Consider the following 27419-nt stretch of genomic DNA (forward strand, 5'->3'; position numbering starts at 1 on the left):
CACCCTTTAATGCATTTAAAACAATATTCACTCAAGTTTTAAATGTGAAGTTTTCTGAGACTTTTGGAGCTTGGAAATTGTAAACTCTTATTCTTAGTTATTGGAGTTCTATCTTAGTTGTAATTTATTGACATTTTAAAAGCTGAATAGTTAACTGGTCCCAATTAAAGTTCCTTGTATCTTCACATCTGTCACAAATCCGTGCAGATTAAACATTAAAACACAATGCATCGCCTTCGTATCTATTCAAACACAATCACAACAGAAGAGACAACAAGCAAAGCAGCGATGAAGACGCGTGAATCTGATCTATGCGCATTACTGTCAGGAATTACACTACAAATGCCACAACACGGACTCCTGTTCCAGCTGCTGGCCGGTGGTCTGATAGGAGAAGTTTACCTCTGGTGTTTCTCAAAGGCGACGTCTTGAAAAACGACATGAAGGCGATCCAAAAAGGGCTCCGGTATATTGTGTATGTGTGTGTGTATATGTGCGTGTGGAATCTGTGGTATAAATCTCAGTCCGGGTCCAGTCCGATCCCTCTTTTTAAAGTGTGGCGTTGTTGCAGGAGGAAAGCCGCAGTCTCGTTGCAGTCCCCCGTCCGCGCATCCAACCACTTCACCTGTGTGCGTAAAAGGTCTCAGGAGCCCCTAATTTATTGGATACACAAAGTATTTCACTCCGACGTAATTAATCACTTTGCCCCCCGCTCCACTCCCTCGCAGAGGAGAAGACTGCTCCTTTCCTTTCCTTACTTATTCCTGTCTGAGGGCAGCAGACTGAAGGCTTTTTTCAACGCCAGAGGCTGGACTCTCCATGTAAGCTCACTCTAATTGGCTGCAAACCCTGACACTATATTTTCTATATAAACCTATCAAAAGTGGTCAAAAAAAAGGAGATGTAGTGAAAATGACTGAGCTATCCATCCCATAATATGCGCGTCACGGTCAGACATAAAGAGATAGTTTATCAAAATGCTCTTTGCAATAGAGCATGACGCCGAGCTGACAAGTGTAAGGTGATATGCAAAACATTTGACTAATTGCCAGGGTGTCTTGAATTGCAAGCTCATTGGAACAGCTAATAAATAAACTCCAGCGGTGCAATCAACAGGCAGGCGTTGAGGAAATTCTTGCCAGACTCATAAATTAATCACTCGGATTTCCAGCGCTGCAAAACGGAGATGTCGGCAAATTAATGAAAGGAATTATTCATAATATGTATATCCTCGGACTGTTCTTAATAAACATTGTTTTTGTAAGGATGGGGTAACAGTTTTGCTCCGGGCCACTAATTATGAGGCGAAGTAGAATAAGGTTAAATAAGCTTGTTTCCCTAATTACCCGGCGTCTTTAAGGGGTTACACATCCACGTGGCTCTTATAAACACATAAACATCCAGTAATATGATGACAGTCAATACGTCCGTGTTGATACTGTTTCTGCTATAAAACCAGACTGGGACATTTATCACCGATGACCTAATAGAAGCGTGTTTTGTTAACGTTGGATAATTTAACACATTAAAAGCTCCGTGCATCATTTACTTTGTGCCAGGCTGCATCTCCTACCTCACTTATTTCACCAAATTCACGGAGAACATATAGTTTATGTGGAAAAATGTAGGACTGTCTGTATTTTACTGCAGGCTGCATTTTGAATGATGCATACATTGAGGATTTCGTGATAGAATCCAAAATGGGGATTGGAAATGAAGCAGCAGTGAAAGCAGTCCTATCTTATGATCATATAATGATACATGCACATGTGTTTTGTCTTCATGTTGCACTTTAATGTAAGATAAAATAAGTAAGTATATAGATTTTCAAAACACGTCAGAGATATTGCAATGACTGAAGCTTTACATGTATTTAGACAGTAAGAGAGGATCAGATATAGTTATGAAATTATGGGCAAGGTGCTTATACAAAGCAGCGGTGGGTGATGTGTGTGTGCAGAGAGGGTGGGTCATGTGTATGTGTGTGTGTGTGTGTGTGCTCTAACAGGACTGGTATCTCATGGGTGAGCACAGCTGCAGATGGGGGCTGAGGGTGGGACACTCACTGAGATCCTTCATATTTGTTCCATATGTAAAAAAAAAAAAAAAAAAAGAAAGGAAAAAGAAAAATAGCAGGTTGTGAACAACAGTCATGATGACATCATTAGTCAACGGCCAAACTATGTTTCCCCTTTGGTCACTTTGTAGCCTAAAATAAAACAATGCATACATGTTATGCTATATGTTCAGGAGAGAGCTTGGAAAATAAAACTTTGAACTAAGAAACATGATAACTACATAGCAGATCATTTTGGCAGGAAGGAACAAAGGAGGAAATACTGACATAAAGTCACTAATGTCAACAAATTGGACAAGAAAATATGAAGTTTATGTAAAATGCTGTTTTGTCTGATAGTCATTTTTGTTCCAGCCATTATTATTATCTTTGTGCTTTTTGAGGAGATATGGATTAAGCTTACATCTAATAGAAAATGCTGTATTTCATAATTTGTACATTTCATATAACATCAATCATTGACTGGCCTCAGTTATATCGTGTTCTGACTAATAGAATAACGCACTCGTCTCTCTCTGGTGGGATCAGAGCGAGGCTGCTGCAGTTTCCCCTGCAGGACGTTAGTGCGGCTGTAGATGTGACCGGGACGTGGACCCCGGGCCATGTCTGAGTCATCTAGAATATAAACACACACACACACACACACACACACACACACACACACAAGTCAAATACATACATATCCTCTCTGCACGATGGAGACAGGAAATCATGTAGCAATGATAAATGTGTTCAGGAGTGAAAATACTCTGAGACTCTTTCACAAGTTGTCACAGAATTCAGTTAACACTTTCTGTTGGTTTCCACTTTTCACTGAAAGCGACGTTAAGTTTAATGGGTTGATTATTCCGCCTTAATGAAGCCATCAACATCACCGCAGCCCTGTTGCATTTAAATAATCAATACCTATAAGGAGCTCAGTGGTGTGAGCTGTGTGAGCACGTCAAACTATGAATAATAAATACAATATAGGACGATAGGACTAAGAATAATAATTGTAGTTATGTGACAAACATGTTATATTATCATTAGACTTTACTTTACGTTTTAAGGGAGAAGTGATTGGCAGCTCGGTCATCATGTGTGTGTTGTTCCTTTTCTTCTTGGCCTCTTTCAGTGCTTTCCATCTGATAAGGAACTGCCTGGACAAATCATTAATTTCTTTTCCGTCCAGATCCTCTATAAAAATCACACAAAAACAAATCAAAACCCTAAAGCACATGTTTCAGCACTATGTCCAGAATTAGAGAAAGTTTAACCATTTCTCTGTGTATTCTTCATTGTACTGGCCTGAATGTGTCAAAGCAATAAAATATGCAATGAGGAATTTTCAGAGTAGGATGTAAGCAAGGAAGTGAGTAAAATATTCTCACCAAGTCTTTTGCACACAGTTATCAGCCGGTCTCTGTATTTGGGAGTTTGACACACAGGGTTTCCACTCAAATCCATGTGATGCAGCTGAGGCCAGTTGCTGAACACAAAGTCTAACTCCTGAAAACACAAAATAGGGAGAGACTTCACATATAATGATGAACTAATGAGTTAAATGGCAACACTGAGTCACTGCAGATACACTCACTAACTACACAAAGGAAAAAATGAACAATTTGAAGAGAAGTTATAGAATAGTGGTTATACAAATCTGATTAGGATGCAGACACACATAAGGGAAACGATTCAAAGACGAGGCAGAAGAGAAAGGTAATGTGAAGCACAGGGACCGATGGAAAATGCATAAACAACACATCCGTCTATTTTATTAAACAGTGTCGCCGGTGTCGTGTGACTACACGTTTTCTCCCGGGGCAGTGTGAGGCTGGCTCCTCCAGCAAGTTGCCTGCAGTTGTATGTTTATCTAAAGGCACATTAATCCAAGTCTGGAAATATGAATACTCTGTGGACACGCTCTGATTGTTCATTGCCTTCCTGTCTTGGCCAAAGCGCTTCCACTTTTCCAGCTCGTGCTGCAATCAGTTCAGAGGGGACCCCTGAGCTCCGCGCGCTCCCAAGCTTTGATAAATGATCGTGTCAGGGCCGTCACTCAGAGGCCCTCACCGAAGAGCAGCCCAGCGCCAAATTGCCCCCCACGCGGGGGCGTCCGGAGCAGCGCGGGCTGGATAAGCACCAAGCTTGGCTGGCTTTCCTGCCTGGACTAATGATGGGCCAGTTATGAACCTGTATTTGACCAGGGCTTCGATTCCCCTGTCCTCTCCGCCCTGCACACAGCTAACGGCCTCTGAAGATACTCCCCATTTGTCACCCCGGCTGACTGCCTGTCATAATCTATTTTAAAAATCCATAATGTTGCCTCTGGATTCTGACCAAATGGTGCACAAGCAGGGATTGATCCTTCGGTGTGCTGTCTTTGCAGAATCAATAGTGGCAGACGGGTTGTATAAATTATACGTATCAGCTAAAGACGAGAGGTACTTCTGACACGTGTACGGCAATTACCTGCAGCGACACTCAAAAGACTTAGTAAGCAAGCGACCTTAGCTGTGTAGTCAATGATGAAGGTCTCACTGCGTGTCATCGCGGTCAGAGAGAAAGAAGTATTAGGCGCTTTAAAATTAAATCATCAAGCTTTTCAGTACATCTATCAATTCAAACAGGGGGAAAAAAACGTGATGCCATCAGAGAGCAAGTCTCAAAAACAAACAGCAGATTATTTTTCAAAGTCAGAGTAAGGGTGAACATTAATCATATCTGCTTCAGATGAATCTCCCATAAGTTAAGTGCTGGTGGTTTTGAATATCAAATGCAGGATTCTAAAGCAGAGAGGAAAAATCAGCCTCCCAAGGAAAGAGAGAAACTTGTGCTTGTTTAAAGCTGTCAGCGAAGAACGTCTCAGGGGAACGGCCTGCTGATTTGTTGAATAATTCTGACCCTGTGCGAGTCATGGAGACTGGGAACCTATGGCGGGATTTGAAGGATTTACTTCTTTAGAACACTGCTCTCCATATCATTTCACACATCACTGCAGAAAACTATGGAACAATATTACTGCTAACCTGATCAACTAAGAGACGCTGTGTTGATTCTAACGCACTGTGTCGTTCCTAGTCGCTGTGATGTGGAGCTATTTCCTTTTGACAATCAATTTCCCCTTTAATCATCACGGAAGAAGAACAAAACCTATTGGATGGCAGCTGATTCGATCACCACATTTTCATTTACCTCCATATCGTGCAGTTTATTGTCGGCGGCTGAGAAATGCTGGAGCTGTTTCAGCGCTGCCAGGTCCTTGATCTCATCGATACGGTTGTTATTGATATTCAGCACACAGAGAGATTCCTGTCCGGAGAAAAAGAGAGAGAAGAGTTCATTCTTGTGGTTAAAGCTATGACAGAAGGTTTCCAACAAACACTGTGTTGACAGTACAGGAGAGAAATGATTCATCAGAGAGACACATTACACACAGAGGATTCAGCCAAATGTTAAACCACAGCAGTTCTTCCAAAAGGTGAAGAACATTTCCCAAATTCTCCAAAAAACCTAACTACCTACCACAGAGTACATAGATGGAAACACACACACACACACACACACACACACACACACACACACACACACACAGTGATAAGTAAGCTTGATAGCTGCTTAGTGTGTGTACACAAAACAAATCTGCAATTTACCTAATATATATATCAATATTTAAATATATGGTCACTTTGCTTTTATAGTATATGTTCCCATGTTTTTCTGTCAGTATCTTATTAAGGATATAATATAACACATAAGTACTTTTTAGATACATGAACCAGCAGGATCATCGTGTCCAGATAGTGCTTCTGCTCCGTCTGCACCTTGGGTTTGAAGTTCTATAATGGCACATTTATAAAAAGCTGGGACTCTTTAAATTTGCACAGCAATTTCTTTAATTATCAAAATAAACAAGTAGCTGAGCCTTTTGGTGTGTTTATCCACGTCCCGGGCAGTAAACGAAGCAAACAGACCTAACTGATTTGTCAGACCAGAGAGAGAGCAACAGAGGTCTCTTTGACATCATCAAACACAGCATAATACTGCTTTTACACGGAGGAATCGGATCTTTTACACTGGGATGTGATAACCCACCGTGTAGAGACACCACACACGTCGTTATGTGGTAGAAAGAGGAGATAATACTGATCTCTGGACATGGGATACTTTTAAAAATAGACTTTTTAAATGAAGACAGAACACTGTGAAGGGAGTGTGTGGTTCATCCTTTCACCTCACACCAACTCCACACTGAACAATGTAAAAGTAGGTCTTACAGCGAGGGAGAGCAGAGTCCTGGGGTCAAAGAGCAACTTCTCCCCCGGTGCCAGCTTCTGATTCTCCAGATGAAGCTCCTTCAGCTCCCGGACCTGCTCTAAACCTTCCACCACTGTAATGCTGTTTCCACCAAGATACCTACAGCAGAGAAACGTAGAAACACACACACACACACACACACACACACACACACACACACACACACACACACACACACACACACACACACGTCAAACTCCAGCTGATTACCACAGCAGCACGTGGCCAGTAAATGGTTAAACATGTCTACTCACAGTTTGGAGAGTTTGTCTAGATTGTGCAGATTTTCTATACGGGTGACGTCGTTGTTCTGCATGTACAGATGGGTGAGGTTGGAGGCAAAGCCCAGGTTGCAGATTTGTGAGATGTGATTGTCGTACAGGTAGAGAACGGTGAGGTTTCTACACTTGGAGAGATCGCCCTGAGAAGAGAAGGACACCGTGTCACACAAAGCAGCAGGGAAAGAGCAGAGTTTGAGGTGAATTAAACAACATCAGCTTCTTACAATGCCCTCAATATTCTTGTTGGAGAAGTTGAGGTGGGTGAGTCTCTTGAGATACTCGGGGAAGGTGTAGCCCCTCTTCTTTTTCAAGTAGTTGCTGGATTTAGTAATCAGGTCTATGGTCAGAAGCACCATGGTGCCTCTCCTCACACTCCGGGGCTCTTTTCAGCTTCAGCCAAGCGTTCAGCCCCCTGCAGCAGCGAGAACCTTAAATGTCTGTTTGGAAGACATTTAAGACGCCGCAGCAAAAATAGACGTTAACAGGCGTACGATATTGTTAAATGTTGTTTTTTCTAAATTGCACCAGTCTATCCACGCACCGGGCGAGAGGCAAGGTCCAATCTAACATTCACATCAACTACAAACATGTAAGAGCTCACCACACCCGCATGTCTTTCAGGCCGCTAAGAAACCGGAGTAAACCCACAGAGATATGGGGAGAATTTCCAAAATCCACACAGGAAAGCCCCTGGATTTGAACTCGGACCATTTTTGCTGTTAAAAATAACCTCGCATAGAAGTTTAACTCATTCTTAATAGCGGATAATTGATCAGAATCCACCAATATTGTTCAGAAAAACCATAGTAAGAGGCCAGAGGTTGGATGACTGCACAATCTGTTCATAGTTTGCATTATTGTTGACGTTCATTACACACCACCTCTCCACCTGCTCACACCACCCAGCAGCCAGCCAGCCAGTGAGTGTGTGTGTGTGTGTGTGTGGGAGAGAAGAGAGAGACGTGACAGCAGGTCTTTTCTACACTTGATCTCAGATAACAAGAGGAACTGATCAATACAAGTGTTAGACTGTGGCCTTAAACCACTGGTCCCGGTCTCTCCAGGGGCCCGCGGACCCACTTCATCACTGTCACACACTTCGTTGTCTGGGTCATGATGGCTCTGGAAGTGGAAGTAACATGGAGAAATGTCTAGAAGATTAACAGCTAGTTAGAAAAGTGATTTTGACATACGTATGGATGTACTGAATTAAATCGTGCCCGGGCTACTTCGTGACTACAGCGACGGCTAAATTCACAGCTAGCTTACAAACTACGTAGCCACTTTCTTCTAATTTAGCCCAATTTGCTAAACTATAAGCAAGTTAGCCCCTTTATTGTACATTAAACACGTATAACTCAGGAAGTAAACCCTCCTACCGTTCAAAGCTGTTTGCAAAGAGTAAAACCCGGAATAAAAGTATTCTCGAGTTGCAACGTCTTGTTTGGGACTGTCAAATGGTTGCTATAGAAACAAGGGCAGCAGCGATCCTGTCCGATCAGCTGACAGGAAAAAATAAAGTAAAATGAGCAATTAAATACTTTAGATAGTAGAATTTGTCACAAACTTAAGTATAAGTATGATTTTTGACTTTAATTTCAGCTAAAGACCAACATGTATGTAGCTATATTTAATCTGAAAATGCATAAATACCTGCAGTAACTAATCTATTATTATTTTGACTTAAGAATTAAATAAACAAAAATAATATATAATGAGATATTATTAAATTATTTCACCCTCAAATTGTACAAATACTGCATTTTTTCTATAATTATTTACTCAAAATTGGTGCCTTTTGGTACAACTGCATTATACTATTCATACAATCTATTTATTTGTAGGTGGATGAACTTGCACACAATATTCACATCCGAGGGACTAAATTGCTCAAACCTTTTTCATCAAAGTTTTATGCTTTACATATTTTTGAACCTTACTCTTTGCAGCCAGGACGATATCACGTTAAGTAATCGTGTGTATCATTCCTGTTAACAGACCAAGCGAGAACCCCGGCTTCTCCCCGTGACCTCTGCTTTGTTAGGGTATATCGTGTCGCGACCTGGGTTTCCTGTGAGTGAGTGACTCGCCTCCACTTATGCAGGAGCACATGGCGGAGAGGAAATGTAGAACCGTGCTCGTGGGGTTAATTCTTCTGAGAGCCAAACTAAACACAACATCTCCAAACCTTAGTGGGGTCATTACGTCTACGGGGCCTATATAGGTGTCCTAAACCATCAATCATAAGCCTTATTTGCTGTTCTTACACTGTAATGCTTTATACTGTATATGTATCAGTGTCAGGGCCTCTGTTTGTTCACCCTGTGTTTGTGATGAGGACATAAAGGAGTAATAGGAAACATACTTGGAATTAGAAAATTATTAAATATTAAAAGATTGGGCGAGAATACAAGAGTGGTGGATTTTTTGGCTGCCCACAATTTGACTCCACTAGAATTTACATAAATGGTCTTCTTCCACATTTAGTCATGCATACAAATGTCCATCTGGTGATAATCACAATATTTACATGTCCAACGAGCTCAATATGTTTCATTGATTCCTAAATCAGCATGAAAGACCAAACACTCGCTGTTGCCATTTCTGAATCGCATAGTCTAAATACCTCTTCAGCACTGTGACTGTCAACCATGTAATACATTTAAATACTTGGCAAAAACACAAGCTATTCAACAGAACATGTGTGCAGAAGACCGCTTCAACTATTTCAAATGTCAATTCAATTAAAATAATCTAATAAGCTTCCACTTTCTAAACCGTTAATACTGAACATCCTCCATTTTAGGGTCACAGCTTGAATAATAGTAAAAGAAAATCATTATGAGAAGTGGTGCCAAGGCTCATGTGCCTGAGAAAAGGCAGACACCTTCATGGTCCCACTGGAGTTCTCCCCTCTGTGATACATGACATCAAAAATATACATTTATCCATTACAATACCGTTAGAAAAAAATACATGACACAAGTGCGGGTGGACGCGGGCGTGTGTAAAAAAAGGCAGACTTGGTGCGTGTCTGCTTCGACGGAGAGCAGACGCGTCGGGTGAATAGACTCCAGTGTGCGCGGCTCGTGTTTCTGCCCTGCATCACTGCCACACCGCAACCTGGCGAGCTTGGCCACTGCGCCCGACTGTGTACCGCTAAGAGCCAAACTGTGCTGGGAGCGACTCCACAGAGACGTCCCACACAAGCCTTTGAGCCTATGCAGGAGCTGGAGTTTGTTGTTCCATTATGTAATGCTGTGACAGGCTGCACTTGAGTGACTGACTGCTGGTAGGATAGGTCGGTGTGCAAATGCAACCGTGGTGTGTGTTGAAGTGTTAAGCTGCGGGGGAGCACAAGCCGTTTGTGTGAAAACATGAGCAGACACAATGCAGTAGTGCCTCAGGCTTTAGGAATATATACAGTATATATATATTACCACCGCACAGAGGCTGGTGATCTCCGTCACTGCCAGAATATTTAGTAAATCACATCATATTGTCTGTAAATTATTAAATACCCACACATGTGCAATTTTTATGATATTTTATTTTGACAAGTGTCCTGAATTCACTCCAAAGTGACTACTCGGATAAAGGGGAACATTTTAAAAAAACGCTCCTAAATGAAATCACATAAAGTTGACCTTAGTAGTTAAACACAAACCATAACCACAAGCCAGTAAGTGCTGGACATGCAGGAGAAAACATTTCCAGGAGAGGAGAAGGAGTCCGTTTGGTTTAATTGGCCGACGTGTTGATTTGATTGAAGAGTTTGTCCTTGATGACCTGAGACATCAAACCGTGAATTGCCTCTATGGTCGTCTTGCAGCTAAAACAGACCGCAGAGAAAAATACCGCTTAGTTTGTACGCCGCAGGGAAAACACACAGTGACAGGAAACATGAAAGAAACTGTTATCTATACAACTAAACCTGTAACTCGTGTTTATAATATATGTATAATTATTTGCATGATAGTTAATCTCTCTGTACTCGACCAAATATTAATGAAGGGGTGAATATGGGTTTGACTGTTTGACTGGCTTTGTCAATAAAAACATATTTAACTATGATTCTTAGAGATTAATGGAAAATGTAATATTGAGAAATAGGAAGATTTCAGAAGTTATTATTAATATGGAAAATAAGATAATCAACAATTCACAACAAGTTACACCCTACAGAAATATGGCGAAATGAATCGGAGCAAAGACAAATATAGGCCAAAAGAACCTGCCTCATCTGGAGACTACATTTACATTTAATTTAGTAAAGTAAAACAATAATAATATAACTTAAAAGGTTACCTATCTCGTGTTGCTTTGGCCAGCTTATCCTCAGACTTCCTGTCGTGTGTGTCCAGTCCCAGCATGAAGCTACCTCTGCCGAGCTGGGCCTCGGACTGCTCCAGCTTCTCCGACAGGTCAAACACCTGGCCTGTGGTGTAGTCCGAGTTCTGAAAACACACACACACACACACACACACACACACACACAAAATCATTAAGCAATTCATGGACAATTTCCCCACAAAAGCGAAATGACGGAGAACAAGAATTTTGCCGCATAGAAACAAATATTCCAAACAAGCTGAAGGGGCACACCGATGTGGCGAGTGAATAGAAGTCAGGGAAGAAGTTTGCTTAAGGTGAGGCCATGTTTTTAGTGGGAAAGGTAATTAAAACACAATGACACAGGGGCCCCTGAGTGGGGCGACAGTGTAACGACTGACAAAGCCTGTCACCCATGCAGCGGCTCCTTCTTGACATCTAGTCAATTCATCTTCATCCAGAATGCCAAAGAGCAAACTGTTTGGATAAGCCTGATGCCTATTTACACGGTGTAGCCAAGCACAGGACGGAGTGACTGCGTCCACAATGGGAATTCACATCAGGGGCTTTCAATCTTTACAACGTACTGAGGGACTGGGGTTGTTGATCAACGGTGGACCGTGACAACATCTGTATCACTGCAGTCCGGTCCAACTTCAATACTTGTCTTCTTTGTTACGCAGTCCATATTAAGTCGCTTAGTCAAATCAATAAACAGGGATTCTCAGCTTATACGGTAGATAAATCAGGACATCTCGAGCTGATGACCTCGTCCCAACCAGTGATCCAGTAATAATCAATCATAAATCAAAATGCCACAAAATTACCCAACCTTTTTGATTTCTGAAATTGGCAACTTACCGTGAGAAGACTGGAGGAACTTAATGTGTTGACCCAATATTTATTCCAAAGGAGTTCCAGCAGCTTTCTATCAAGTGAGGACTTAAAGTAAGTGACCTCCAAGGCATAATACCTAAAGAAATACAGGAAACAGAAATGGAGGTAAACAATAAAAACAGGACTTAAATAATTTAAAATGAATATCCACAATATTGTGACATATCTGTAATATTCTGTAAATCAACACTTACTGTTTACAGTGGACGCCAAAGTCTTCTATCTTGTTCAGTGGGATTGTCTGATATTCTGACGGTCCCTCATCAGGAGGTTTGTAACCCTGAAATTCCAAAGAATTAACAACAAAATTATTAGATAAAGAACTAAATGATGAACAATATTGTATAATATCTACACTAATAAGGAGTAAAATAATTTAATACAAAGATATTTACAAAATTGGGAACAGCTGTCTGGTTTGTATAACAGTTGTACTTTTTTTACTTTTACTTTTAAATTAGTTAAAGCCGCTGATATGAATAGTCTTTGCTTTACCTTTGGGTACGTTCTGAAGGCGCCAAGGTTGACCTTCCCTGCAGATATGGTCCGAGTGGGGTCGATCTACAGGCAGAAAGATACAGTAGAACAGGAAAACTAAGCCAGGGGTCAAACAAACCTCCAGGGACGACGCAAATTGGCCGCCCGGAGTGAGTTTCCCCTTCTTTTACGAACACTGTCAATGAGCTACAAATACGCACTTAATTTCATGATGCCCCCGGCCTTTCAAACCCACTGTGTGTACACAAGTGTAAATAGAATATATGGGCGCAATAGCAAAATCATAATCTGCACTACATGGAAACCTACAACCCATAAATCAACAATCTGTCCCCCGTCTCAGTTACACTCACAGGAAATTGTCGACCTTTGAAAAACAAAAAACAAGGTTGCAATCAGAAATACCATCTAAATAAGTTGCAATTAGAAATCAGAGTTAAAGCGCCGGGCTTGAAGATAAACCTGTCACTATTTCTTCCTCAGTCTTACCACGACGGCCACAAAGGGTTCCTGAAACTGCTGGTTGAGCATCTGAGTGCTGACATCGATGCCTGAGAGCCAGCATCCATATCCTGGATGACTGTGGTACCAGCCAATAGCGTTCTCCAGCCGACCGACCTGATGGATCAGATCAGACAGGGATTGGTTATAGAGCCATCTATCATCTATCTACAGCTGCTAAGTAACGCACCAACACATGGACACAGTGGCAGAAAATAATGGATTATTATTCGTTTTTGAGCTCACATTCCATTAAGGAGTATGGAAACTGTTAAAGTAGGGTGCATTTGAAAATCTTATATGCTTATTTTGGTTTAAATGTTAGGGTTTTGCACCATAACATGCACAAATTCTCTTAAAGAAATGCATGAAGATATCAGCCAATATGGGTATAAAATACTGGATCAACTCAATACTAGCTTCAGAATCTTATACTGATGCGTCCATGTAACAAATTACCACAGATTTTAATGTGAAAAATCTAACATGAGCATTGGTTCGTCCCTTCTGAAACGTCAACAGTGACTCAGTGCCTAACCTGCTTGGCATTTTCGATGTAGGCAGCCATGTATTCGTAGGCTGCAGCCTGGGCATTGACTCGGGTCTCTGTGCCCTCCACAGGTAAGGCAAAGCTGTCCATGATGATCATTGTTTCACCATCCACCTTCCCCAGCATCAGGCCCATCACCTCCAGGTTCCCTCCAGACCTGGCATGCATCACCATCTTCAGCAGAGCCAGAGCTGAGATCTTGCAGTACTTAAAATAGTGATGACTGCGGATGAAAAAAAGACATAAACAAGTGTTAACCAGGGTGCAGCACCATGTTAGATCTGGTATATACTCTATTAAAGCTCTATATAGGTACAATCCAGTTAGAATCGGAGAGGACACACAGCGCAGACTCGCACCAACGCCATGCTAATCTGAAAGCTAACCTACAAAAGCTTGTCTTGACCGCAAAATATGCAGCGTTTCACCACACAGCGATCGGATGACACAAAGTAAACTCCAAACACATGAATGCCACACCACTCTCCATACTTACTCCTTCGTCCAGGGCTTAGCAGCGAGGATTTCTTGTTGTTGCTTTTTGTCATATTTGTAAATTTCGTCTATGCTCTGAACTTCCTGCATGCTGTTGGTAAGCTCCCATGTTTTCTGAGCCGTGCTGCTCCCGGCCATACTGACTAACCTAATCGCACAAACGATTCTTCAAATAACAGTCTTTATATTCCCTGGAGCGAAGAAATGTTCAATTTGTCGTCAGATTTTTCGATAACATAACAGGGACAACAAGCGTAAACTCATTCAGGAAGCTACGACAGTGAATGACGCCATTACGCGCAAGTGAAATTGTTTTTATTCATCTTACGTTATATGATATGTCTGATATGACGCCAGGCATATTGTTTGCAGAACGACAATTTGTAAAACTAAATTTAGAATATGTCACAATACTGTGCGATATGAGGTGAATATTCGCGTATTTATTGCATACACTAAAGCAAATCGCCCCTCTCCACGAAAAAGATGGTTTCGCCCGGTGGAGACATGAAGCAACCGATGAGAAGACCCTGACATCTAGCGGCGGCTTTTGGAAATACGGGTAACTGAATCATTGCAGTGCAATTTAGTGCCTGTGGGCTGAATTATCAAACATAAACAGCTGCTTAAGTTATATGACGAAACGGAATTACTAAAGTACACTGAAATAACTAAGTAGCTCTCTACGAAACCCGGAAGTTATCCCTATATTGCCAGTGAGACTTGTGAGGAAACTTTGTCGAAAATGCAACGTCACGGCCGCTCCAATTGTAAATACCTTCCGAAAATATGGACAACTATTGTTCAAAATGTTGAACGCCGAGTTTAAATACAGGTCCCGAGTTTCATTATTGTTTAAATTCAAATTATGTTTAATACGTTTTTATTGTGTTAGACATAAGCTTTGGGCTAGTTAGCTTAGCGCGTGCGTCTTGGTTTCCCCTGGCGACGAAATGATGCTTTGACTTCACCCTGCTCGACACGAGGATCTGTAAGCCGATAGAAATAATATGATTTATATCACTATGACGAATCCACGACTGCTATAGCCAAAGGTGAAGCTTAGTGTTATACAGACAAACACATTTCTGATATTAAACGTTGTTTATGAATTCATTAATTGCCTGGACAGGACGGTGTTTCAGGACTGAGCACCACTGCGTCGTCATCCACCACACATGGAAGTCGAGGTATGTGAAATATGACTCTCACAACAACCACATACAGATCAAATAATGCTTTTAATGTGCTCATGTAAATGTCTCCTGTAGTCAAGAGCTGGTGAAACACACAACGCTGTGGATAGACCTTCAGCATCCTTAGAACCAGGACAGGACAAAGGTATGTTTGCAGATAGCCTGTACGACGTATAGTGACTGGATTAGTTTTTGTAGTATAAGTTGACTTATTGGGTTTTCTTCAGATCATGGCGTGGGCTTGTGTTCGCTCCTGGGCACTGACTATGAGAGGAAGAAGCAGAAACTTCAGCAGGAGCTTTTTTTGGACTACCAGAAATATGTTGCAGAGGTCTGACTTGCTATCACTGGCTTATTAATATCTAAAGCTATGAATTCTCTAGTTTGAATTGAGTTTAGTATTTCCAGTCAGTCTTGCCTTTTCACATTCTTCCTCCAGAAAAAAGATCTGAAGTCCAATAAGCATCAGCTACCACCCCAAGGTCTCTCCCTGCCTATTGATGAGAGGAAATCTGTTAAGGTGAGTGTGTGTCTGTCTCCGTTGGTTATTTGCGTGTCGTGTGTGTGTGTCCCCTGACATGATTTGACTTTCTCACAACAACAGGAAAAGCTGAGAGAGGAGAGACATAAAGAATACAACCTCTTCCTCAAGGATCAGCTTCAAACAAGGAAATTAAAGTGGGCACCACCTCCTACCGCCCATAAGGTGAGGAGAAGGTCCAACAACAATAACAATAACAAATTCATATTGTTCATGTTGAGTTATTGAGTTTTCCCCTTTTTTCATTTCAGCCTGGTGAAGTTCAAGATGTAGATGGTTTGCCCATTTCTTCTCCACCCTCTCCTCTGCCACTCATTCCCCCTCCTCACAGGGAGCAGCACCCTGAGTCCAGGAGCGATGCTGCCACCCTACCCGAGGCAGCGAGGGCTGGAAAGAGCAGGAGAACTTGGAGTCAGGGTCATCAGAGGCAAAGGGATTTGGACCTTCTGAGACAAATGGAGCCGTACAGGTCTGAGGAGGAGCTTCATGCAGACAGAGAGGAGGAGTGGGAGTTCAGAGATCGGAGGAAAGACAGACACAGCCAAGAACCGGAGGACAGAGGACAGAGGATAACCTGGGGAGACAGGGATAATAGGTGTTGTTTGTCTTCTCTGCAGGATGTTTGAAGCTGTTAGCACCATGTTTGGGTCATGCTCAATTATGCTTTCTCACCTTTGATTCCATGACAGAGAGCCCTGGGACTTCAAGCAGGCGGAGCCCCCTGGTGTTCACCATCAGAACAACAATAACCTGGTTTGGAGCTCAAAGTCAGTAAGACCCAAGTTTTACCACTGTGATAAGATTTGTAATGCGAAAACTGAACTTGTATACCGTTTACCTACTTGAAGAAGCTTTGTGCATTAATACTCTGAATGTGCTGACTTGGGGAAAACGTATCTCAAGACAATAATCGATAACCGCTCCCATTGTCTCATTTATTGCTCTGCAGCACTTCTGGTCCATGCCGTCACGTTTGATAGTTTCCAGTTTATGACGTTTGTTTTGCCTTCAGGGTCGAGCTGCTGTCAATAAGCTGTTAACACATGAGGCTGATGGAGGATGAAGCTTGGGCCCAGCGCCAAGTAGACAATTACTCACCCGGTTCCTATAAGAGCAGCTCCATTGATTAGAGACTGGGGCTTCACTGGCTGGGTCTTAATCAGCGAGTGAAAGCTCTGCGGGCAAACTGTGTGTGATGTAATCTGTGGAAGGGTGTGGTTCTCAAAAGGAGCTGATTACTCTGTTGCTACCTTTGTCTGCCGTCGACTGACTCTGGCTGCGCGCATCTTTTCTCTGTGTGTCTTTGTTCAGCATGAGGGAGGCTGCAAGAAGTCGATCTGCCTCCCACAAGGAGAAAGCCAAGTTCTCTACCGGACTCCTGATTGGTAGATAACATTATTATTGCGTCATCTCTTCTGGACACATGTGGAGACTACTGGTGGCATTTATTTACCGTCTTCACCGCGTATGTTCTTGACCCCACTCTTTGTCATGCAGGAGCGACTGAAGAGAACGGGGCCTCTCGGAAGAGGAAAGAGCAGTACAAGGAGGAACTGCTGAAACAAATAGCTGAGCAGCAGAGAAACAAAATGAAGTGAGTAATATTAAACTAATCAATATTTCTAGTTGATTTCTGTGAAAGGCCTCACAGCTCATGAGTCACGTTACAGTGCTGCATTGTACGAGATGGTTTGTGCTCGATCCTGTTTTGCAGGGAGAGAGAACTGGAGCTGAGGGTTGCTGCCAGTGGAGCCATAGACCCAGAGAAGAAGGTAGAACAAAATCGATCTGCAAGAAAAGGCAGAGAAATGATGATTCTGTGAAAGCATTAATGTTGTTGTGCCATTGTTTTCAGCCAGACAGACTTAAGCAGTTTGGGGCTGTAAATCGGCATCATGACAGTCAGAGACGAGACGTACCGTACAAGCCTGGAGTAGGTTTGGATGCCTTAGGACACGAGGCCAATCCAAGGTGGCCCAGGGATGACAAACCCACCCAGGGCACATATGAGAGCGACTACCAGAGAAGCTCCCAGGCTGCTGTGGACTTCAGAGCTGCTGCCAGTCAGCTGAAGGGGAAGAGAACAGGAACAGGAACAGGAACAGCTCCAGGCTTCCTGTCTGCCGCCTCCTTTAATGACGAGTACCACAGGAACCTATCAGGCACACTAGGAGAGCTGGCTGTCCCGAGGTGATGCACCCTCAGCTTTGTATTCACACACATGAACAGCAACTTCACTAATGTTCCTTTAGTTTACATTTTGTTTAATTTTATGTTTTGATTATTTCAGGTTTGTCGGTGTTCCTCCTCCTGCACCTCCTGCAGTGTCTTACACTTACCAGACTCCATATGATGCAGATTATTACTACTACGGAGCAAGACATCCGTTAGATCCTCATCTCCTTTATGAGCAGAGTATGGATGCTTTTATTTGAAAGTCATGTAAAGTGCGGCACCATATGAGGATTGTTGAGTGTTTGTGCTATCAGATTGAAATATCCAGACAAAACCATTCTTATACTTTATAGTAAAATCAATGAGCAGGATTTATTTGGCTTAGCGATCAATAGATTTCATTTCATTTTATGACAGTAATCATTTTATTGCTTTGCTTTGTTAATTTGACTTACAGTTGATGAGAGTGAATTATAAATCTTATATAAATCTCTTGTATCATCTTTATTAGACGGCCTGCCCGGAGGAGCACGACCGCCTGGGATTTTCCAAAACCCTCCTCCAGGAAAACCTTCCTCTCCTTCTCTTCCTCGTCCTTATCCTCCTCCTCCCAGACCCAGTAACCACACTGAGTCAGTATCCGCCCTCCCCATGATTTCACTTTTGCAAAATAAGTTTATTTATTCCGATTCCTGCTCAACTTTCCTCCTCTATACACACAATATCAGATCATGCCAGTTCTCCTCTCTGCCAGTAGAGGGCCCTCACAGCAAAGGAATCACCTGCTCCCTGTCCCTCACATGTTAACCTCTATCTCTGCATGTAGGGCGAGCGGCCAGCATACACCATCTCAGCTGTCTATGGGCATGGTGGGCGTGGACAGATCCAAGCAGACCAGAGAGCGAGCGCTGAGCTACCAGGAAGCGCTGCGACAACAGGTACTTGAACCTCCACCAACCTCCATATGAACCTCCACAGACCATTACCACTTTATGAGTTGCTGTGGTTTTGCAGATGAAAGAGCGAGAGGCACATAAAAGGAGAGAGAGAGAAGAAAGAGAGAGGTACGACGCCAAGCTGGAGGCCGAGATGATGGTGTACAACCCCTGGGGGAGAGGAGGAGGAGGGGCTCCCATTAAAGACAACGGAGGGAACCTGATTAGTAAGCTGGCTCACTGTTTGATGACTCCACATGAATGGATGATGGTAGATGTGTTACTTTAAAATGTCTGCCCTGCGTCTAGGTGACCTGAAACAGATGCACAAGAGCAACGAGGAGGGGTACAGGAACCCCACATCCAGGGGTGCAAGACCGGTACAGAACTTTGTGGTCCGGAATTCCCCGACGCCTGATGCCTCCCAACAACACCTGCCAGGTAGAGTTCACTTCCTCTGCCTGGGTCAACCTGGGCCAAAGTTGAATTAAACGTAGAGGATCCTTATTTTCTGCCTCAATTGTCCTCATGAATCATTGCAGGCTTCAGCGATCGGCCCACGCCTCAGCAGCTCCACAAGCAGGACAGATACAAGGACGATCTGAGACAACAGGTTGGTCCTCAGGAATCAAAGAAGTCATCAAAAATGTCTTTCATGTGGTTAAGTCCTTGTGTTTCCCAGCACTCTGAGGATGTTGTGTGTTATTATGAACAGATAGAGGAAAATAGACGAAGGCAGGAAGAAGAGAGGGAGCGCGTCAGGGAGGAGGAGGAGAAGGAGGAGAGGAGGCTGGCGGAGCAGAGGGCTCGCATGAAGCAACAATACGAGGAAGAAGTGAGGCGGGCGGAGGAGAGGAACAAGGTGAGGAGCTTGTGACGCTCAAGCTGGTCGCACTCGTATCTCCTGTGCGGTGTACGTGTTAATGAAAGGCAGTTTGTCTTTATGTCATCAGCAACAAAGGTCTGAGAATCACAGGCTGAAAATGGAAAGTGATGCACGGCGACAGGAAGAGAGAAAGAGGATGGAGGAGCAGGAGATCCAGGCGCCAGAGAGCCACAGCGGCAGAGAGGAGAGACAAGAACGTGTTCCTGTGCAGAGAGAACCATCTCCTCCCATTCCAACCCTGCAGAAGAAGCCAAGAAGCCACCAGGCCTCCAGACCTTCCTCCGTCCTGAGCCAGTTCTCCTCCTCCGGGGCGGCGTCTGTGAGTCACTCAAGTCGGGCAAATAGATGCAAATATTTTTACATTCCCAAAGTTGTTATGCTGAGCTGAAACGAAAACAGAGACAATGACCGCAACTCCCTTCCCCTTCACTCAGGAAAGCTCCGTGTCAGCACCGTATTCTCCACCTGTGCCCGCCAAGAGAAACCAGCTCCGAGCCAAAGGTACGACCGCTTCACTAACACCTAAGAGGGACCAGTGTTAGTTTTTAAGATGGTACAGTGAACGCAGATGGTGCTGAAAGGATCCAGGCTGACGTCTTCCACCTACAATCACAAACTATTCATCAACCATCTGTGGCCTCCTCCTCCTCCTCCTCCTCCCTCCAGATGATCAGCAGCAGAAGGAAGTGTTCCGCGAGCTGTCGGCCCAGCGCAGGAGCCTGCAGAGAAAGAGGAGCGAACTGGAGGAGAAGCTGAGCCGGTATCGAGAGGAGACGCACACGCCTCCTCCCATCAGGTATCACAGCTTTGACAAGATGATTGCGGGTAATTGCAGATATGTTTTGAGCCCTGTGGTGCTGTAATCACCGTGGAAACAGATTTGTGTTTCGTCTTTATGATCAGGCAGAGAAGACGCACCAAAGCAGAGCCTTCAGACGTCCATGGATCAGCCAGGAGACCTCTCTCATGTGTCAACACGGAGAATATCAGGGAGTTCAATCAGCTGAAATACAGAGGTGAGAAGCTAGAAGTCTCTTCTTCACCCAACCTGTGGCCCGACTCACTTATTTGCATGTGTGTGTTTACGTGCAGACACAGCATCTCGTGAGGAGGTGCTCCACGTTTACCCAGACCCACCTAAGGACGAGCAAAGTCTGGACATCCAGCAACAGGCGCTGCTACGGCAACAGCACCGCTCGTACAGGCACGTCCAGAGGGGCGACGAGGATGGTCAGTGATCGCAGTCGCACACGTCTCACGCTCGCTGTTGTCCTCTGCATCTCTAACTTGTGTCTTCTTCTCCACAGACGCCATGTTCCAGCTGAGCCACCATCATCCTGTAAGCGCTTTGTAAATTCAAAATTAATGCACCAATCTTGCATGACTTGCTTCTGTCAGCCAGAGGCGCTTATGTGTGTGTTTGTGTGTGTGTTTCTTCTCTCAGAGGGCCAAACCTCCACTGCACAGACTCGGAGACAGCATGTTGCCCTTTGAGACAACCTTTCTGGGTGAGCCTGCCTAGTAACATAAAGCATTATGGGATGGATCTGGTCCAGAAAGGTGACACGGTTTGTGAGGTCATGTTAATTTATAGCACGTTTAAAACAACATAATGCACAAGGTGAGACAAGCAATAAAACACGAAGGCAATTTTATCAAAAAGTGGGTCGAGCTAAGTGATAGTAAAAGCACTGAATGCAGACGGCTGACATGAGGCCTCAGACTAACACAGTGGCACAGTTGTATAAAGGGGAAACGTGCTGCTGTGGTCGTCTCTGTGCCAGGCTCATTGTGACACGTGCCAACTCGTGTGCTGGCAACAAATCAAGCTGTACGGAGCCACCGGGAGCGAGGACAGTGGGGTTACATTTAAAACAAAAATGGCTGAATTGTAGACAAAGCCTGTTTTGATACTCTAAGTCACAGCACCTTTGTCTCTTCCCAGCTCAGGAGGTTTGTTTGTGCTTTGTTTTTTGGCTTGATTAGATGTTTACGGTGATGATCGACCCGAGGAGCTGGTTCCTAAGCAGATGTCACCTCAGCCTCCAGTAAAGGAGCAGGACAGTCCCATCCCGCTGAGGAGCTACGGCCATGATGTAAGCCTCCCGATTCGCTAGATGATGGATGGACATTGCTGGTCCTTTGATTCGACGAACATCTTCACAAGCCAAATGCTCTCTGATCTTTACAGCAGGTCGTCTTTCCCACTGATCAGAGTGAGTCTTTGCACTCAGCCAGCAGTCTGAACATGCAGGCAGAGCTCAGGCCCCACAGCCACGACATCATCACACCAGACCAGGACGGAGGAGACCACAACTGGACACAACAATCAGGTAAGAGGAAGAAACATTCAAACAAGTGGGATTCTTCTCAATTGTTAACCTGCAAATATCTTAAACTTGAAGCCTGCTCTGATCTCTCCACCCTCCAGAGGGACCGTCTGGAGACAACGTGGACGTCTTGTCTCTGCGTTCCTCCCGCTCTGCCCTGGAGAGGCGCTTCTCCATGGAAACAGTCGCCACGGAGGCCTGGCTGCGCCCCGGCACGTCGGAGGGACGCCGTCCGGCCTGGCTGACACAGAGCGTCACTTAGCTTCAATCAGCTGGAAATGAACACGAGCGACTGTGGTACAATCCAAAACTCTCACTGTTACATGAACCTAACTTATTTATTTTAATGTAATAAACACTTCACTGTCAAAAAAGGCAAAAACAACGATTCAGCATTTCAAATCAACCAAGTTCAAAAACTTTATTGACCTAGAACCTGATTAGAATGCCAGATGATGTTTCGTACACAAAGTTGTACATAATCCTTTTTTGCAACATAGAAAACTTTACATTGCTGTTTCATATACATTTTGTTTTCTACATCCATGAGCAGGAATGCAATCCCATTCATACTTAAAGCACAGCTAACGTTTCCATTTGCTCTATACATAGAAGTTCCCCCAAACCAAAGAAAGAAACACTAAATATATTATTAACTTTTTGATTTTGTACACAAGAGTGAAAACTGAACTCAAAACATGAAAACAAACTCTAAAGCAGCTCACATCCGGTCGCTCTCTCCTCTCGGAACTCTCCTCCATTTAACCATCAGATCAGTTAAAAACCTAAACGTATAAAACGGAATAATTTAACCCTTCACTTGTCGGCGGTCTTAGCTCACTCACGAATCGTACGGCGTGTCGGCGATCTGCAGGGGGTGGGGGGAGCAGATGGTACGGTCCAATAAATTATCACAAAAGTAAAATCTCCAGTGCATTCAAAGAGATCAAGTGCAGCAAATCCAGAGGAGGAGGAAAATAAACAAAATCTAGTGTTATAAGATTATATTACACAGCGGCAGATCTGTACAAGTATTTTCATCCGTGAGGCTCCAGGGTCCTAATGTTAGCCGTGGTTATGATCAGTGTGAATCATCTGAACATGTTATGATCAGTGTGAATCATCTGAACATGTTATGATCAGTGTGAATCATCTTGAACATTTCATTCTGCAGGACATTGTGATCATGTTTTTCTGTTTTTCTTTTTTTTTTAAATATACAGTAAGAAGCACACATTTTTGAGATAAACTCCTTCTGAGCAGATCAGAGATACGGGGAAGTGTGTGTCGGCTGTGTGTCAGTAGTATGATTCCAGTGGAGGCGTGGCTACACCGCGTTAACTGGTAGGTATCAAGTACTCTGATTGGGATGTGTGTGTGCGTGTGTGGGAAGGGGTGTGTGTTGATAATCTGTCCCTCAAGTCAAGTGTTGGTTGGGGCTCAGTACTGTTGCATACTGAGGTGGAGATGCCCCCTGGTGGAGCTCTGTGGTGCAGCATCACGGCGCCTTCTCCTCCGTCGCTTCCGTCGTTGCCTCCGCGTCGTCTTGTGGCGCCGGCCTTTCTGGCTGGGGCTCGGGCAGCTGTGCGATGTGAAACACCAGGCCGATGCGCAGGAAGAACTTTCGTAAGACGGCCCGCAGCTCGGGGATCAGGTCGAACTGCATGATCTCACACAGCAGGGGGTAGTACCGGGACGCATGGACCTTAAACTGAGAGAGGACACACACCGACAGAAGGACAGTGAGATGCTTTGTTTGCTTTGGGATGTGTACATGAGGGTGGGGTCGATCTCTGTCATCAACATCATCATCATCATCATCCTCGTCGTCCTTCTTACCCTTTCATCGCTGATCTTCAGCACTTTGGTGAGGAAGAGCAGCAGCAGGTTGGTCCAGGCTTCTCTGTGGCTCTCTGAGGTCAGAGCCAGGAAGTATGCTACAGCCTCACTGCACACACTGCAACACACACACACACAGAAATGATACTTACTGTTACAACAGCTTGGATATCTTGGAACAAAAACTTTAATAAACACAAGACAACATTTTATCCAGTTAGAGAGAGAGAGAGAATCTGCCTCTCTCTCTCTCTCCTTCTTCGGACTTTGCCAGGATGTGGATAATTGAGGCTTTTCTGCTCATTACCTCCTAATTAAACCCACAGACTGAGGCTGTTATGAATACACAGTTTAAGCTTGGGCGGAGCTGACATGACCTCTGACCCCGCCTCTCTGACTCCAGGCCCTTGTCTGACATCAGCACCATCTGTTAGCCATTCACCCCCCCGCCCCCACTAAGCTCTCCTCTCACTCCAATCTCTGCAGTAATCTTCCTCCCCGATCTGCTCTGCACCCTCTGCTGATCAGACTCGCTCCTCTGCCTCAGACAAGCGAGTGGCCGCGTCTCTCCTGCTCCTCCTCTTCCTCCTCTCCCCTCATAACGCATGCGAGACATGCAGCCTTTCAGCTTTACCCCAACATCGTCGACGTCAATACGAGGGCGAGGCTGGAGGGAGACGAGGTGACGCCTGTCGTGGAGGCTCTGAATATGATGAAGCGAGCGGCGCCACTGCCGCCTGAATATCAACGATTCCTTTGGAATCCGTGCGGCACACATCCATCTGAGACAACTGACTGAAGAGTGACACCGCTGATCTCTGAGCCGCCGTCTTATTCTTTATTCCCTTGTTAGTGTTACTGACAGTAGATTTGTGTGTGTGTGTGTGTGTGTGTGTGTGTGTGTGAGAGAGAGCCAGAGAGAGAGACTGACAATCTCATTCATTCAAATCTTGGCTGTTCTGCCACTCTGATGACACGCTCCTGGGCTCATAAATAAATACTCACCCACACATCCACCAGGGGAGGAGTGATTATCGGTTAACTGATTATTTGTGCACAACCGAAGCATTCATCTTGAGGGCAAACGCTAAATTGCCCCCATGACCTCTGTCCCTTCTCTGAAACTCCCAACAAGTGTGACTGAAGCTGCACATCCCCTAACACCAGAATAAGAGAAGAAGAAGAACTTGTGTTTTGTATTGAAGCCGCCTTCCAACAATCCCTGCATGTATCCGCCGCGTTTCCAACCCGAACAAAAGCAGCAATTACCTTCCCGCTGCACATTCTCAGGCGCGGGCACAGAGAGTCGTACTGCCGGAGCTGACGGCTGTCATGAGATAGCGGCCGCAGTCAGGGAAAGCTATGATGAGGGTTTGTGCTGGAAACGCAGGCGGCGCCGTTAGTGGGATGAAGACGAGCGAGCGGAGCCACAAATAGAAACGGTTACACAGAGCAGCGCTTTGGTTAATAGGACGGCGCCTGAGAAGCATCACGTACGGCCGGATGGTTAACAGCATGGGACGCTATCAGAGGAGTATCACATCTATTTAGAAATCATTAAACGTCACATTATCACAGTTGCGTGGGCGTCCTGATGATATTGAGGGAACGTTAGCGGTGGACGCGATGTTGACGCGGTTCCTTACCTGAGCAGTCGTCTCTGGACTTCCTCCCACGCCTCCTGACGACCCTCGTCCGTGTACATGCGGAACAGGATGCGCAGGCCGCACGCCAAGCTGCTGGTCTCTTGCTTCAGCAGGTTGGGCTTCGACTTGCCCTTGAAACCTGGAACACACACACACATTAGAGTCTGCCTCGATGCGTTCACATGCGACGGAGCAAACAAAGACGGAGGTGACGGCGCTTCTCTTCCCCCACCTGCCTTCCACAGTAAGGTCCTCTGCTCGTTGCTGGAGTTGAAGGCCTTGGCGAAGTGGTGCGACTCCAGCAGGCAGTCCAGCAGCTTGAACAGCTGCTCAGAGGTCAGGTAGCTGTACATGCCGTGGTCCTGCGTCTCCACGGGGTTGTCTGCGGCGAACAGGGCATCTCGCTTCAGAAACACCAAAGACAGATTATTACAGCGTGCAAAGAAGTCCAGTGATGTGCGATGACGTTGAGGTATTGAGGTGTTTTTGCTGTTTGTTACCTGGGCTGCAGCAAAGTTCTCTGCGTCCTCCTTCTTACTGGTGGCGGGGAAGAAGACGATGTTGTCGATCGTCTGGATAAGCTCCAGCTGCACCACGCACTTGATCAGCAAGGCCGAGAACAAGCGCTGCTCGTGGACCTCTGTGGACAGACGGGGACACGCACGTCCGTGAGAACAAGAAAGACAGACGGCCACTTTCCTCAGACGTGTGCCAAGGTCTCAAGCGGCGAGACAGACTTACTGGTGGGGGTCCTGCTCCTGGAGGCGTCCTCGCCCGAGGCCAAACTGTACTGACTTTGCCGACGGCTCTCCAAAGCCGCTCGGTCTGCGCTGCTGATGGAATGCTGGTCCTCAGAACGAGACTGGATGTCCACAGACTTCTGGGATATGGAGTCCTGAGAGCGCAGAGGGCAGAGTTACAAAGAGAAAGAAAGACACAAAATGAGCATCTCTTCCTTTCCCGCTGGTGAAATTGGGGTGAATACGGGAAGGGACCATATGTAAAGATAAGCAAAGCGTTGGCCAGAGAGACAAACAGATATTCATGTGTGTGTGAACGCTGCAGACAGGATTCCCCACCAGCTGTTTGTCTGGCAGGTTCTGTGCTGTCAAGTGTTCTCCATCTGCTCCCACTGGTCTCCATGTTAGCAGCCTGAGAGACGACAAACAGGGGAAGGAATCACGTCACACACAGAATACACACTCTATACGTTTCAGCTGTCATGTTATTTAATCCTACATGACACCCATATTCTCATTTAATTAAATGTCCGCACGGTTTAGTGACTAACGTCTTGAGTAGTAATTAGATTCACAGCTGATTTAACGACGACGACGCCGCGCTTCCTTAAGATTTGAAAGCAGCTGCTGTGTTTGACTTTGAAGAGGAGGAGGAGGAAGATGTGTTTATCTATTAGTCTTAGAAAGTCTTACATATGTGGAATGGTGGTTTTGAAGATGTCCAGCATGCAGTTGCAGGTCTTATCCCAGGTCTCCGGCGAGAACTTCTCCCCGTTCAAGATGACCACGTTCTCCAGACAGTTGGTGCCTGAGCGGGCCAGCTGCTCATTATCTGCAAACGGATGAAGGAGCGAGAGGGGGCGGAGAGGTTATGAGAGCTGTGAAGAGAGTGGAGGCGGAGTCAAAAGTGTGCAGGGCGGCGGCAAGCTCACCTTGCTGGACACACCAGTAGAGCTGAGCCAGGATGTCGTCTAGCAGGACGTCGCTCAGAGACTCAAAGTACTGAGTGAAGACGTCGCAGATGGCGTAAAGTGCGTGATTACAGGTGGTGGTCATCCACTCGGCTTTCTGTGTGCGACACGTGAAACGCTGCGGTGAGGAGTCTTCATCGCCCAAAAGACGCAGACGGTAAAACGGTCGACAGTGTGTGTGTGTGTGTGTGTGTGTGTGTGTGTGTGTGTGTGTGTGTGTGAGAGACGGG

The 27419-nt window shown here is 44.9% G+C and overlaps 4 protein-coding genes across 7 annotated transcripts in view; 1 reads left to right on the forward strand and 3 right to left on the reverse strand.

Annotated features, from left to right (window-relative positions):
• Positions 1 to 1784: 1784 nt before the first annotated feature.
• On the reverse strand, positions 1785 to 7111 carry ppp1r42 (protein phosphatase 1, regulatory subunit 42). The gene is made up of 7 exons (XM_076161125.1): positions 6882 to 7111; positions 6631 to 6797; positions 6337 to 6475; positions 5255 to 5371; positions 3451 to 3568; positions 3122 to 3256; positions 1785 to 2692 (listed from the first exon to the last, which is right to left on the reverse strand). The coding sequence occupies exons 1-7, from the start codon at positions 7011 to 7013 to the stop codon at positions 2550 to 2552; spliced, it is 951 nt and encodes a 316-aa protein (XP_076017240.1). The 5' UTR covers positions 7014 to 7111; the 3' UTR covers positions 1785 to 2549.
• A 3076-nt stretch (positions 7112 to 10187) lies between these two features.
• Positions 10188 to 14221, reverse strand: cops5 (COP9 signalosome subunit 5). The gene is made up of 8 exons (XM_076161151.1): positions 13932 to 14221; positions 13424 to 13658; positions 12874 to 13002; positions 12382 to 12447; positions 12081 to 12166; positions 11851 to 11962; positions 10966 to 11114; positions 10188 to 10489 (listed from the first exon to the last, which is right to left on the reverse strand). Exons 1-8 carry the CDS (start codon positions 14066 to 14068, stop codon positions 10399 to 10401), a joined length of 1005 nt encoding a protein of 334 aa, XP_076017266.1. The 5' UTR covers positions 14069 to 14221; the 3' UTR covers positions 10188 to 10398.
• An 887-nt stretch (positions 14222 to 15108) lies between these two features.
• cspp1a (centrosome and spindle pole associated protein 1a) lies at positions 15109 to 22333 on the forward strand. The gene is made up of 26 exons (XM_076161095.1): positions 15109 to 15120; positions 15202 to 15271; positions 15354 to 15457; positions 15566 to 15646; positions 15731 to 15832; positions 15919 to 16262; positions 16357 to 16492; positions 16956 to 17052; positions 17165 to 17261; positions 17382 to 17439; positions 17523 to 17857; positions 18669 to 18780; positions 18857 to 19004; positions 19087 to 19218; positions 19320 to 19390; positions 19493 to 19639; positions 19731 to 19982; positions 20098 to 20164; positions 20330 to 20459; positions 20567 to 20679; positions 20756 to 20893; positions 20971 to 21002; positions 21108 to 21171; positions 21650 to 21759; positions 21858 to 21996; positions 22095 to 22333. The coding sequence occupies exons 1-26, from the start codon at positions 15109 to 15111 to the stop codon at positions 22253 to 22255; spliced, it is 3252 nt and encodes a 1083-aa protein (XP_076017210.1). The 3' UTR covers positions 22256 to 22333.
• Positions 22334 to 22381: 48 nt separating this feature from the next.
• arfgef1 (ADP-ribosylation factor guanine nucleotide-exchange factor 1 (brefeldin A-inhibited)) overlaps positions 22382 to 27419 on the reverse strand; it is a 34815-nt gene continuing 29777 nt past the window's right edge. For all 4 annotated transcript variants that reach the window (XM_076161159.1, XM_076161158.1, XM_076161156.1 and 1 more), the window contains 9 exons: positions 27151 to 27286; positions 26912 to 27050; positions 26558 to 26630; positions 26220 to 26373; positions 25979 to 26118; positions 25711 to 25882; positions 25479 to 25617; positions 23833 to 23950; positions 22382 to 23704 (listed from right to left, as the gene is read on the reverse strand). In XM_076161159.1, the coding sequence (XP_076017274.1) occupies positions 23492 to 23704; positions 23833 to 23950; positions 25479 to 25617; positions 25711 to 25882; positions 25979 to 26118; positions 26220 to 26373; positions 26558 to 26630; positions 26912 to 27050; positions 27151 to 27286 (1284 nt within the window). In that variant the 3' untranslated portion in view covers positions 22382 to 23491. The remainder of the gene's footprint in view (positions 23705 to 23832; positions 23951 to 25478; positions 25618 to 25710; positions 25883 to 25978; positions 26119 to 26219; positions 26374 to 26557; positions 26631 to 26911; positions 27051 to 27150; positions 27287 to 27419) is intronic.

The sequence above is a fragment of the Genypterus blacodes genome, unplaced genomic scaffold (genome assembly GCF_046128005.1).
Source record: "Genypterus blacodes isolate CSIRO-AG114 ecotype Tasmania unplaced genomic scaffold, CSIRO-AGI_Gbla_v1 ptg000110l_1, whole genome shotgun sequence".
Taxonomy (NCBI): Eukaryota; Metazoa; Chordata; class Actinopteri; order Ophidiiformes; family Ophidiidae; genus Genypterus; species Genypterus blacodes.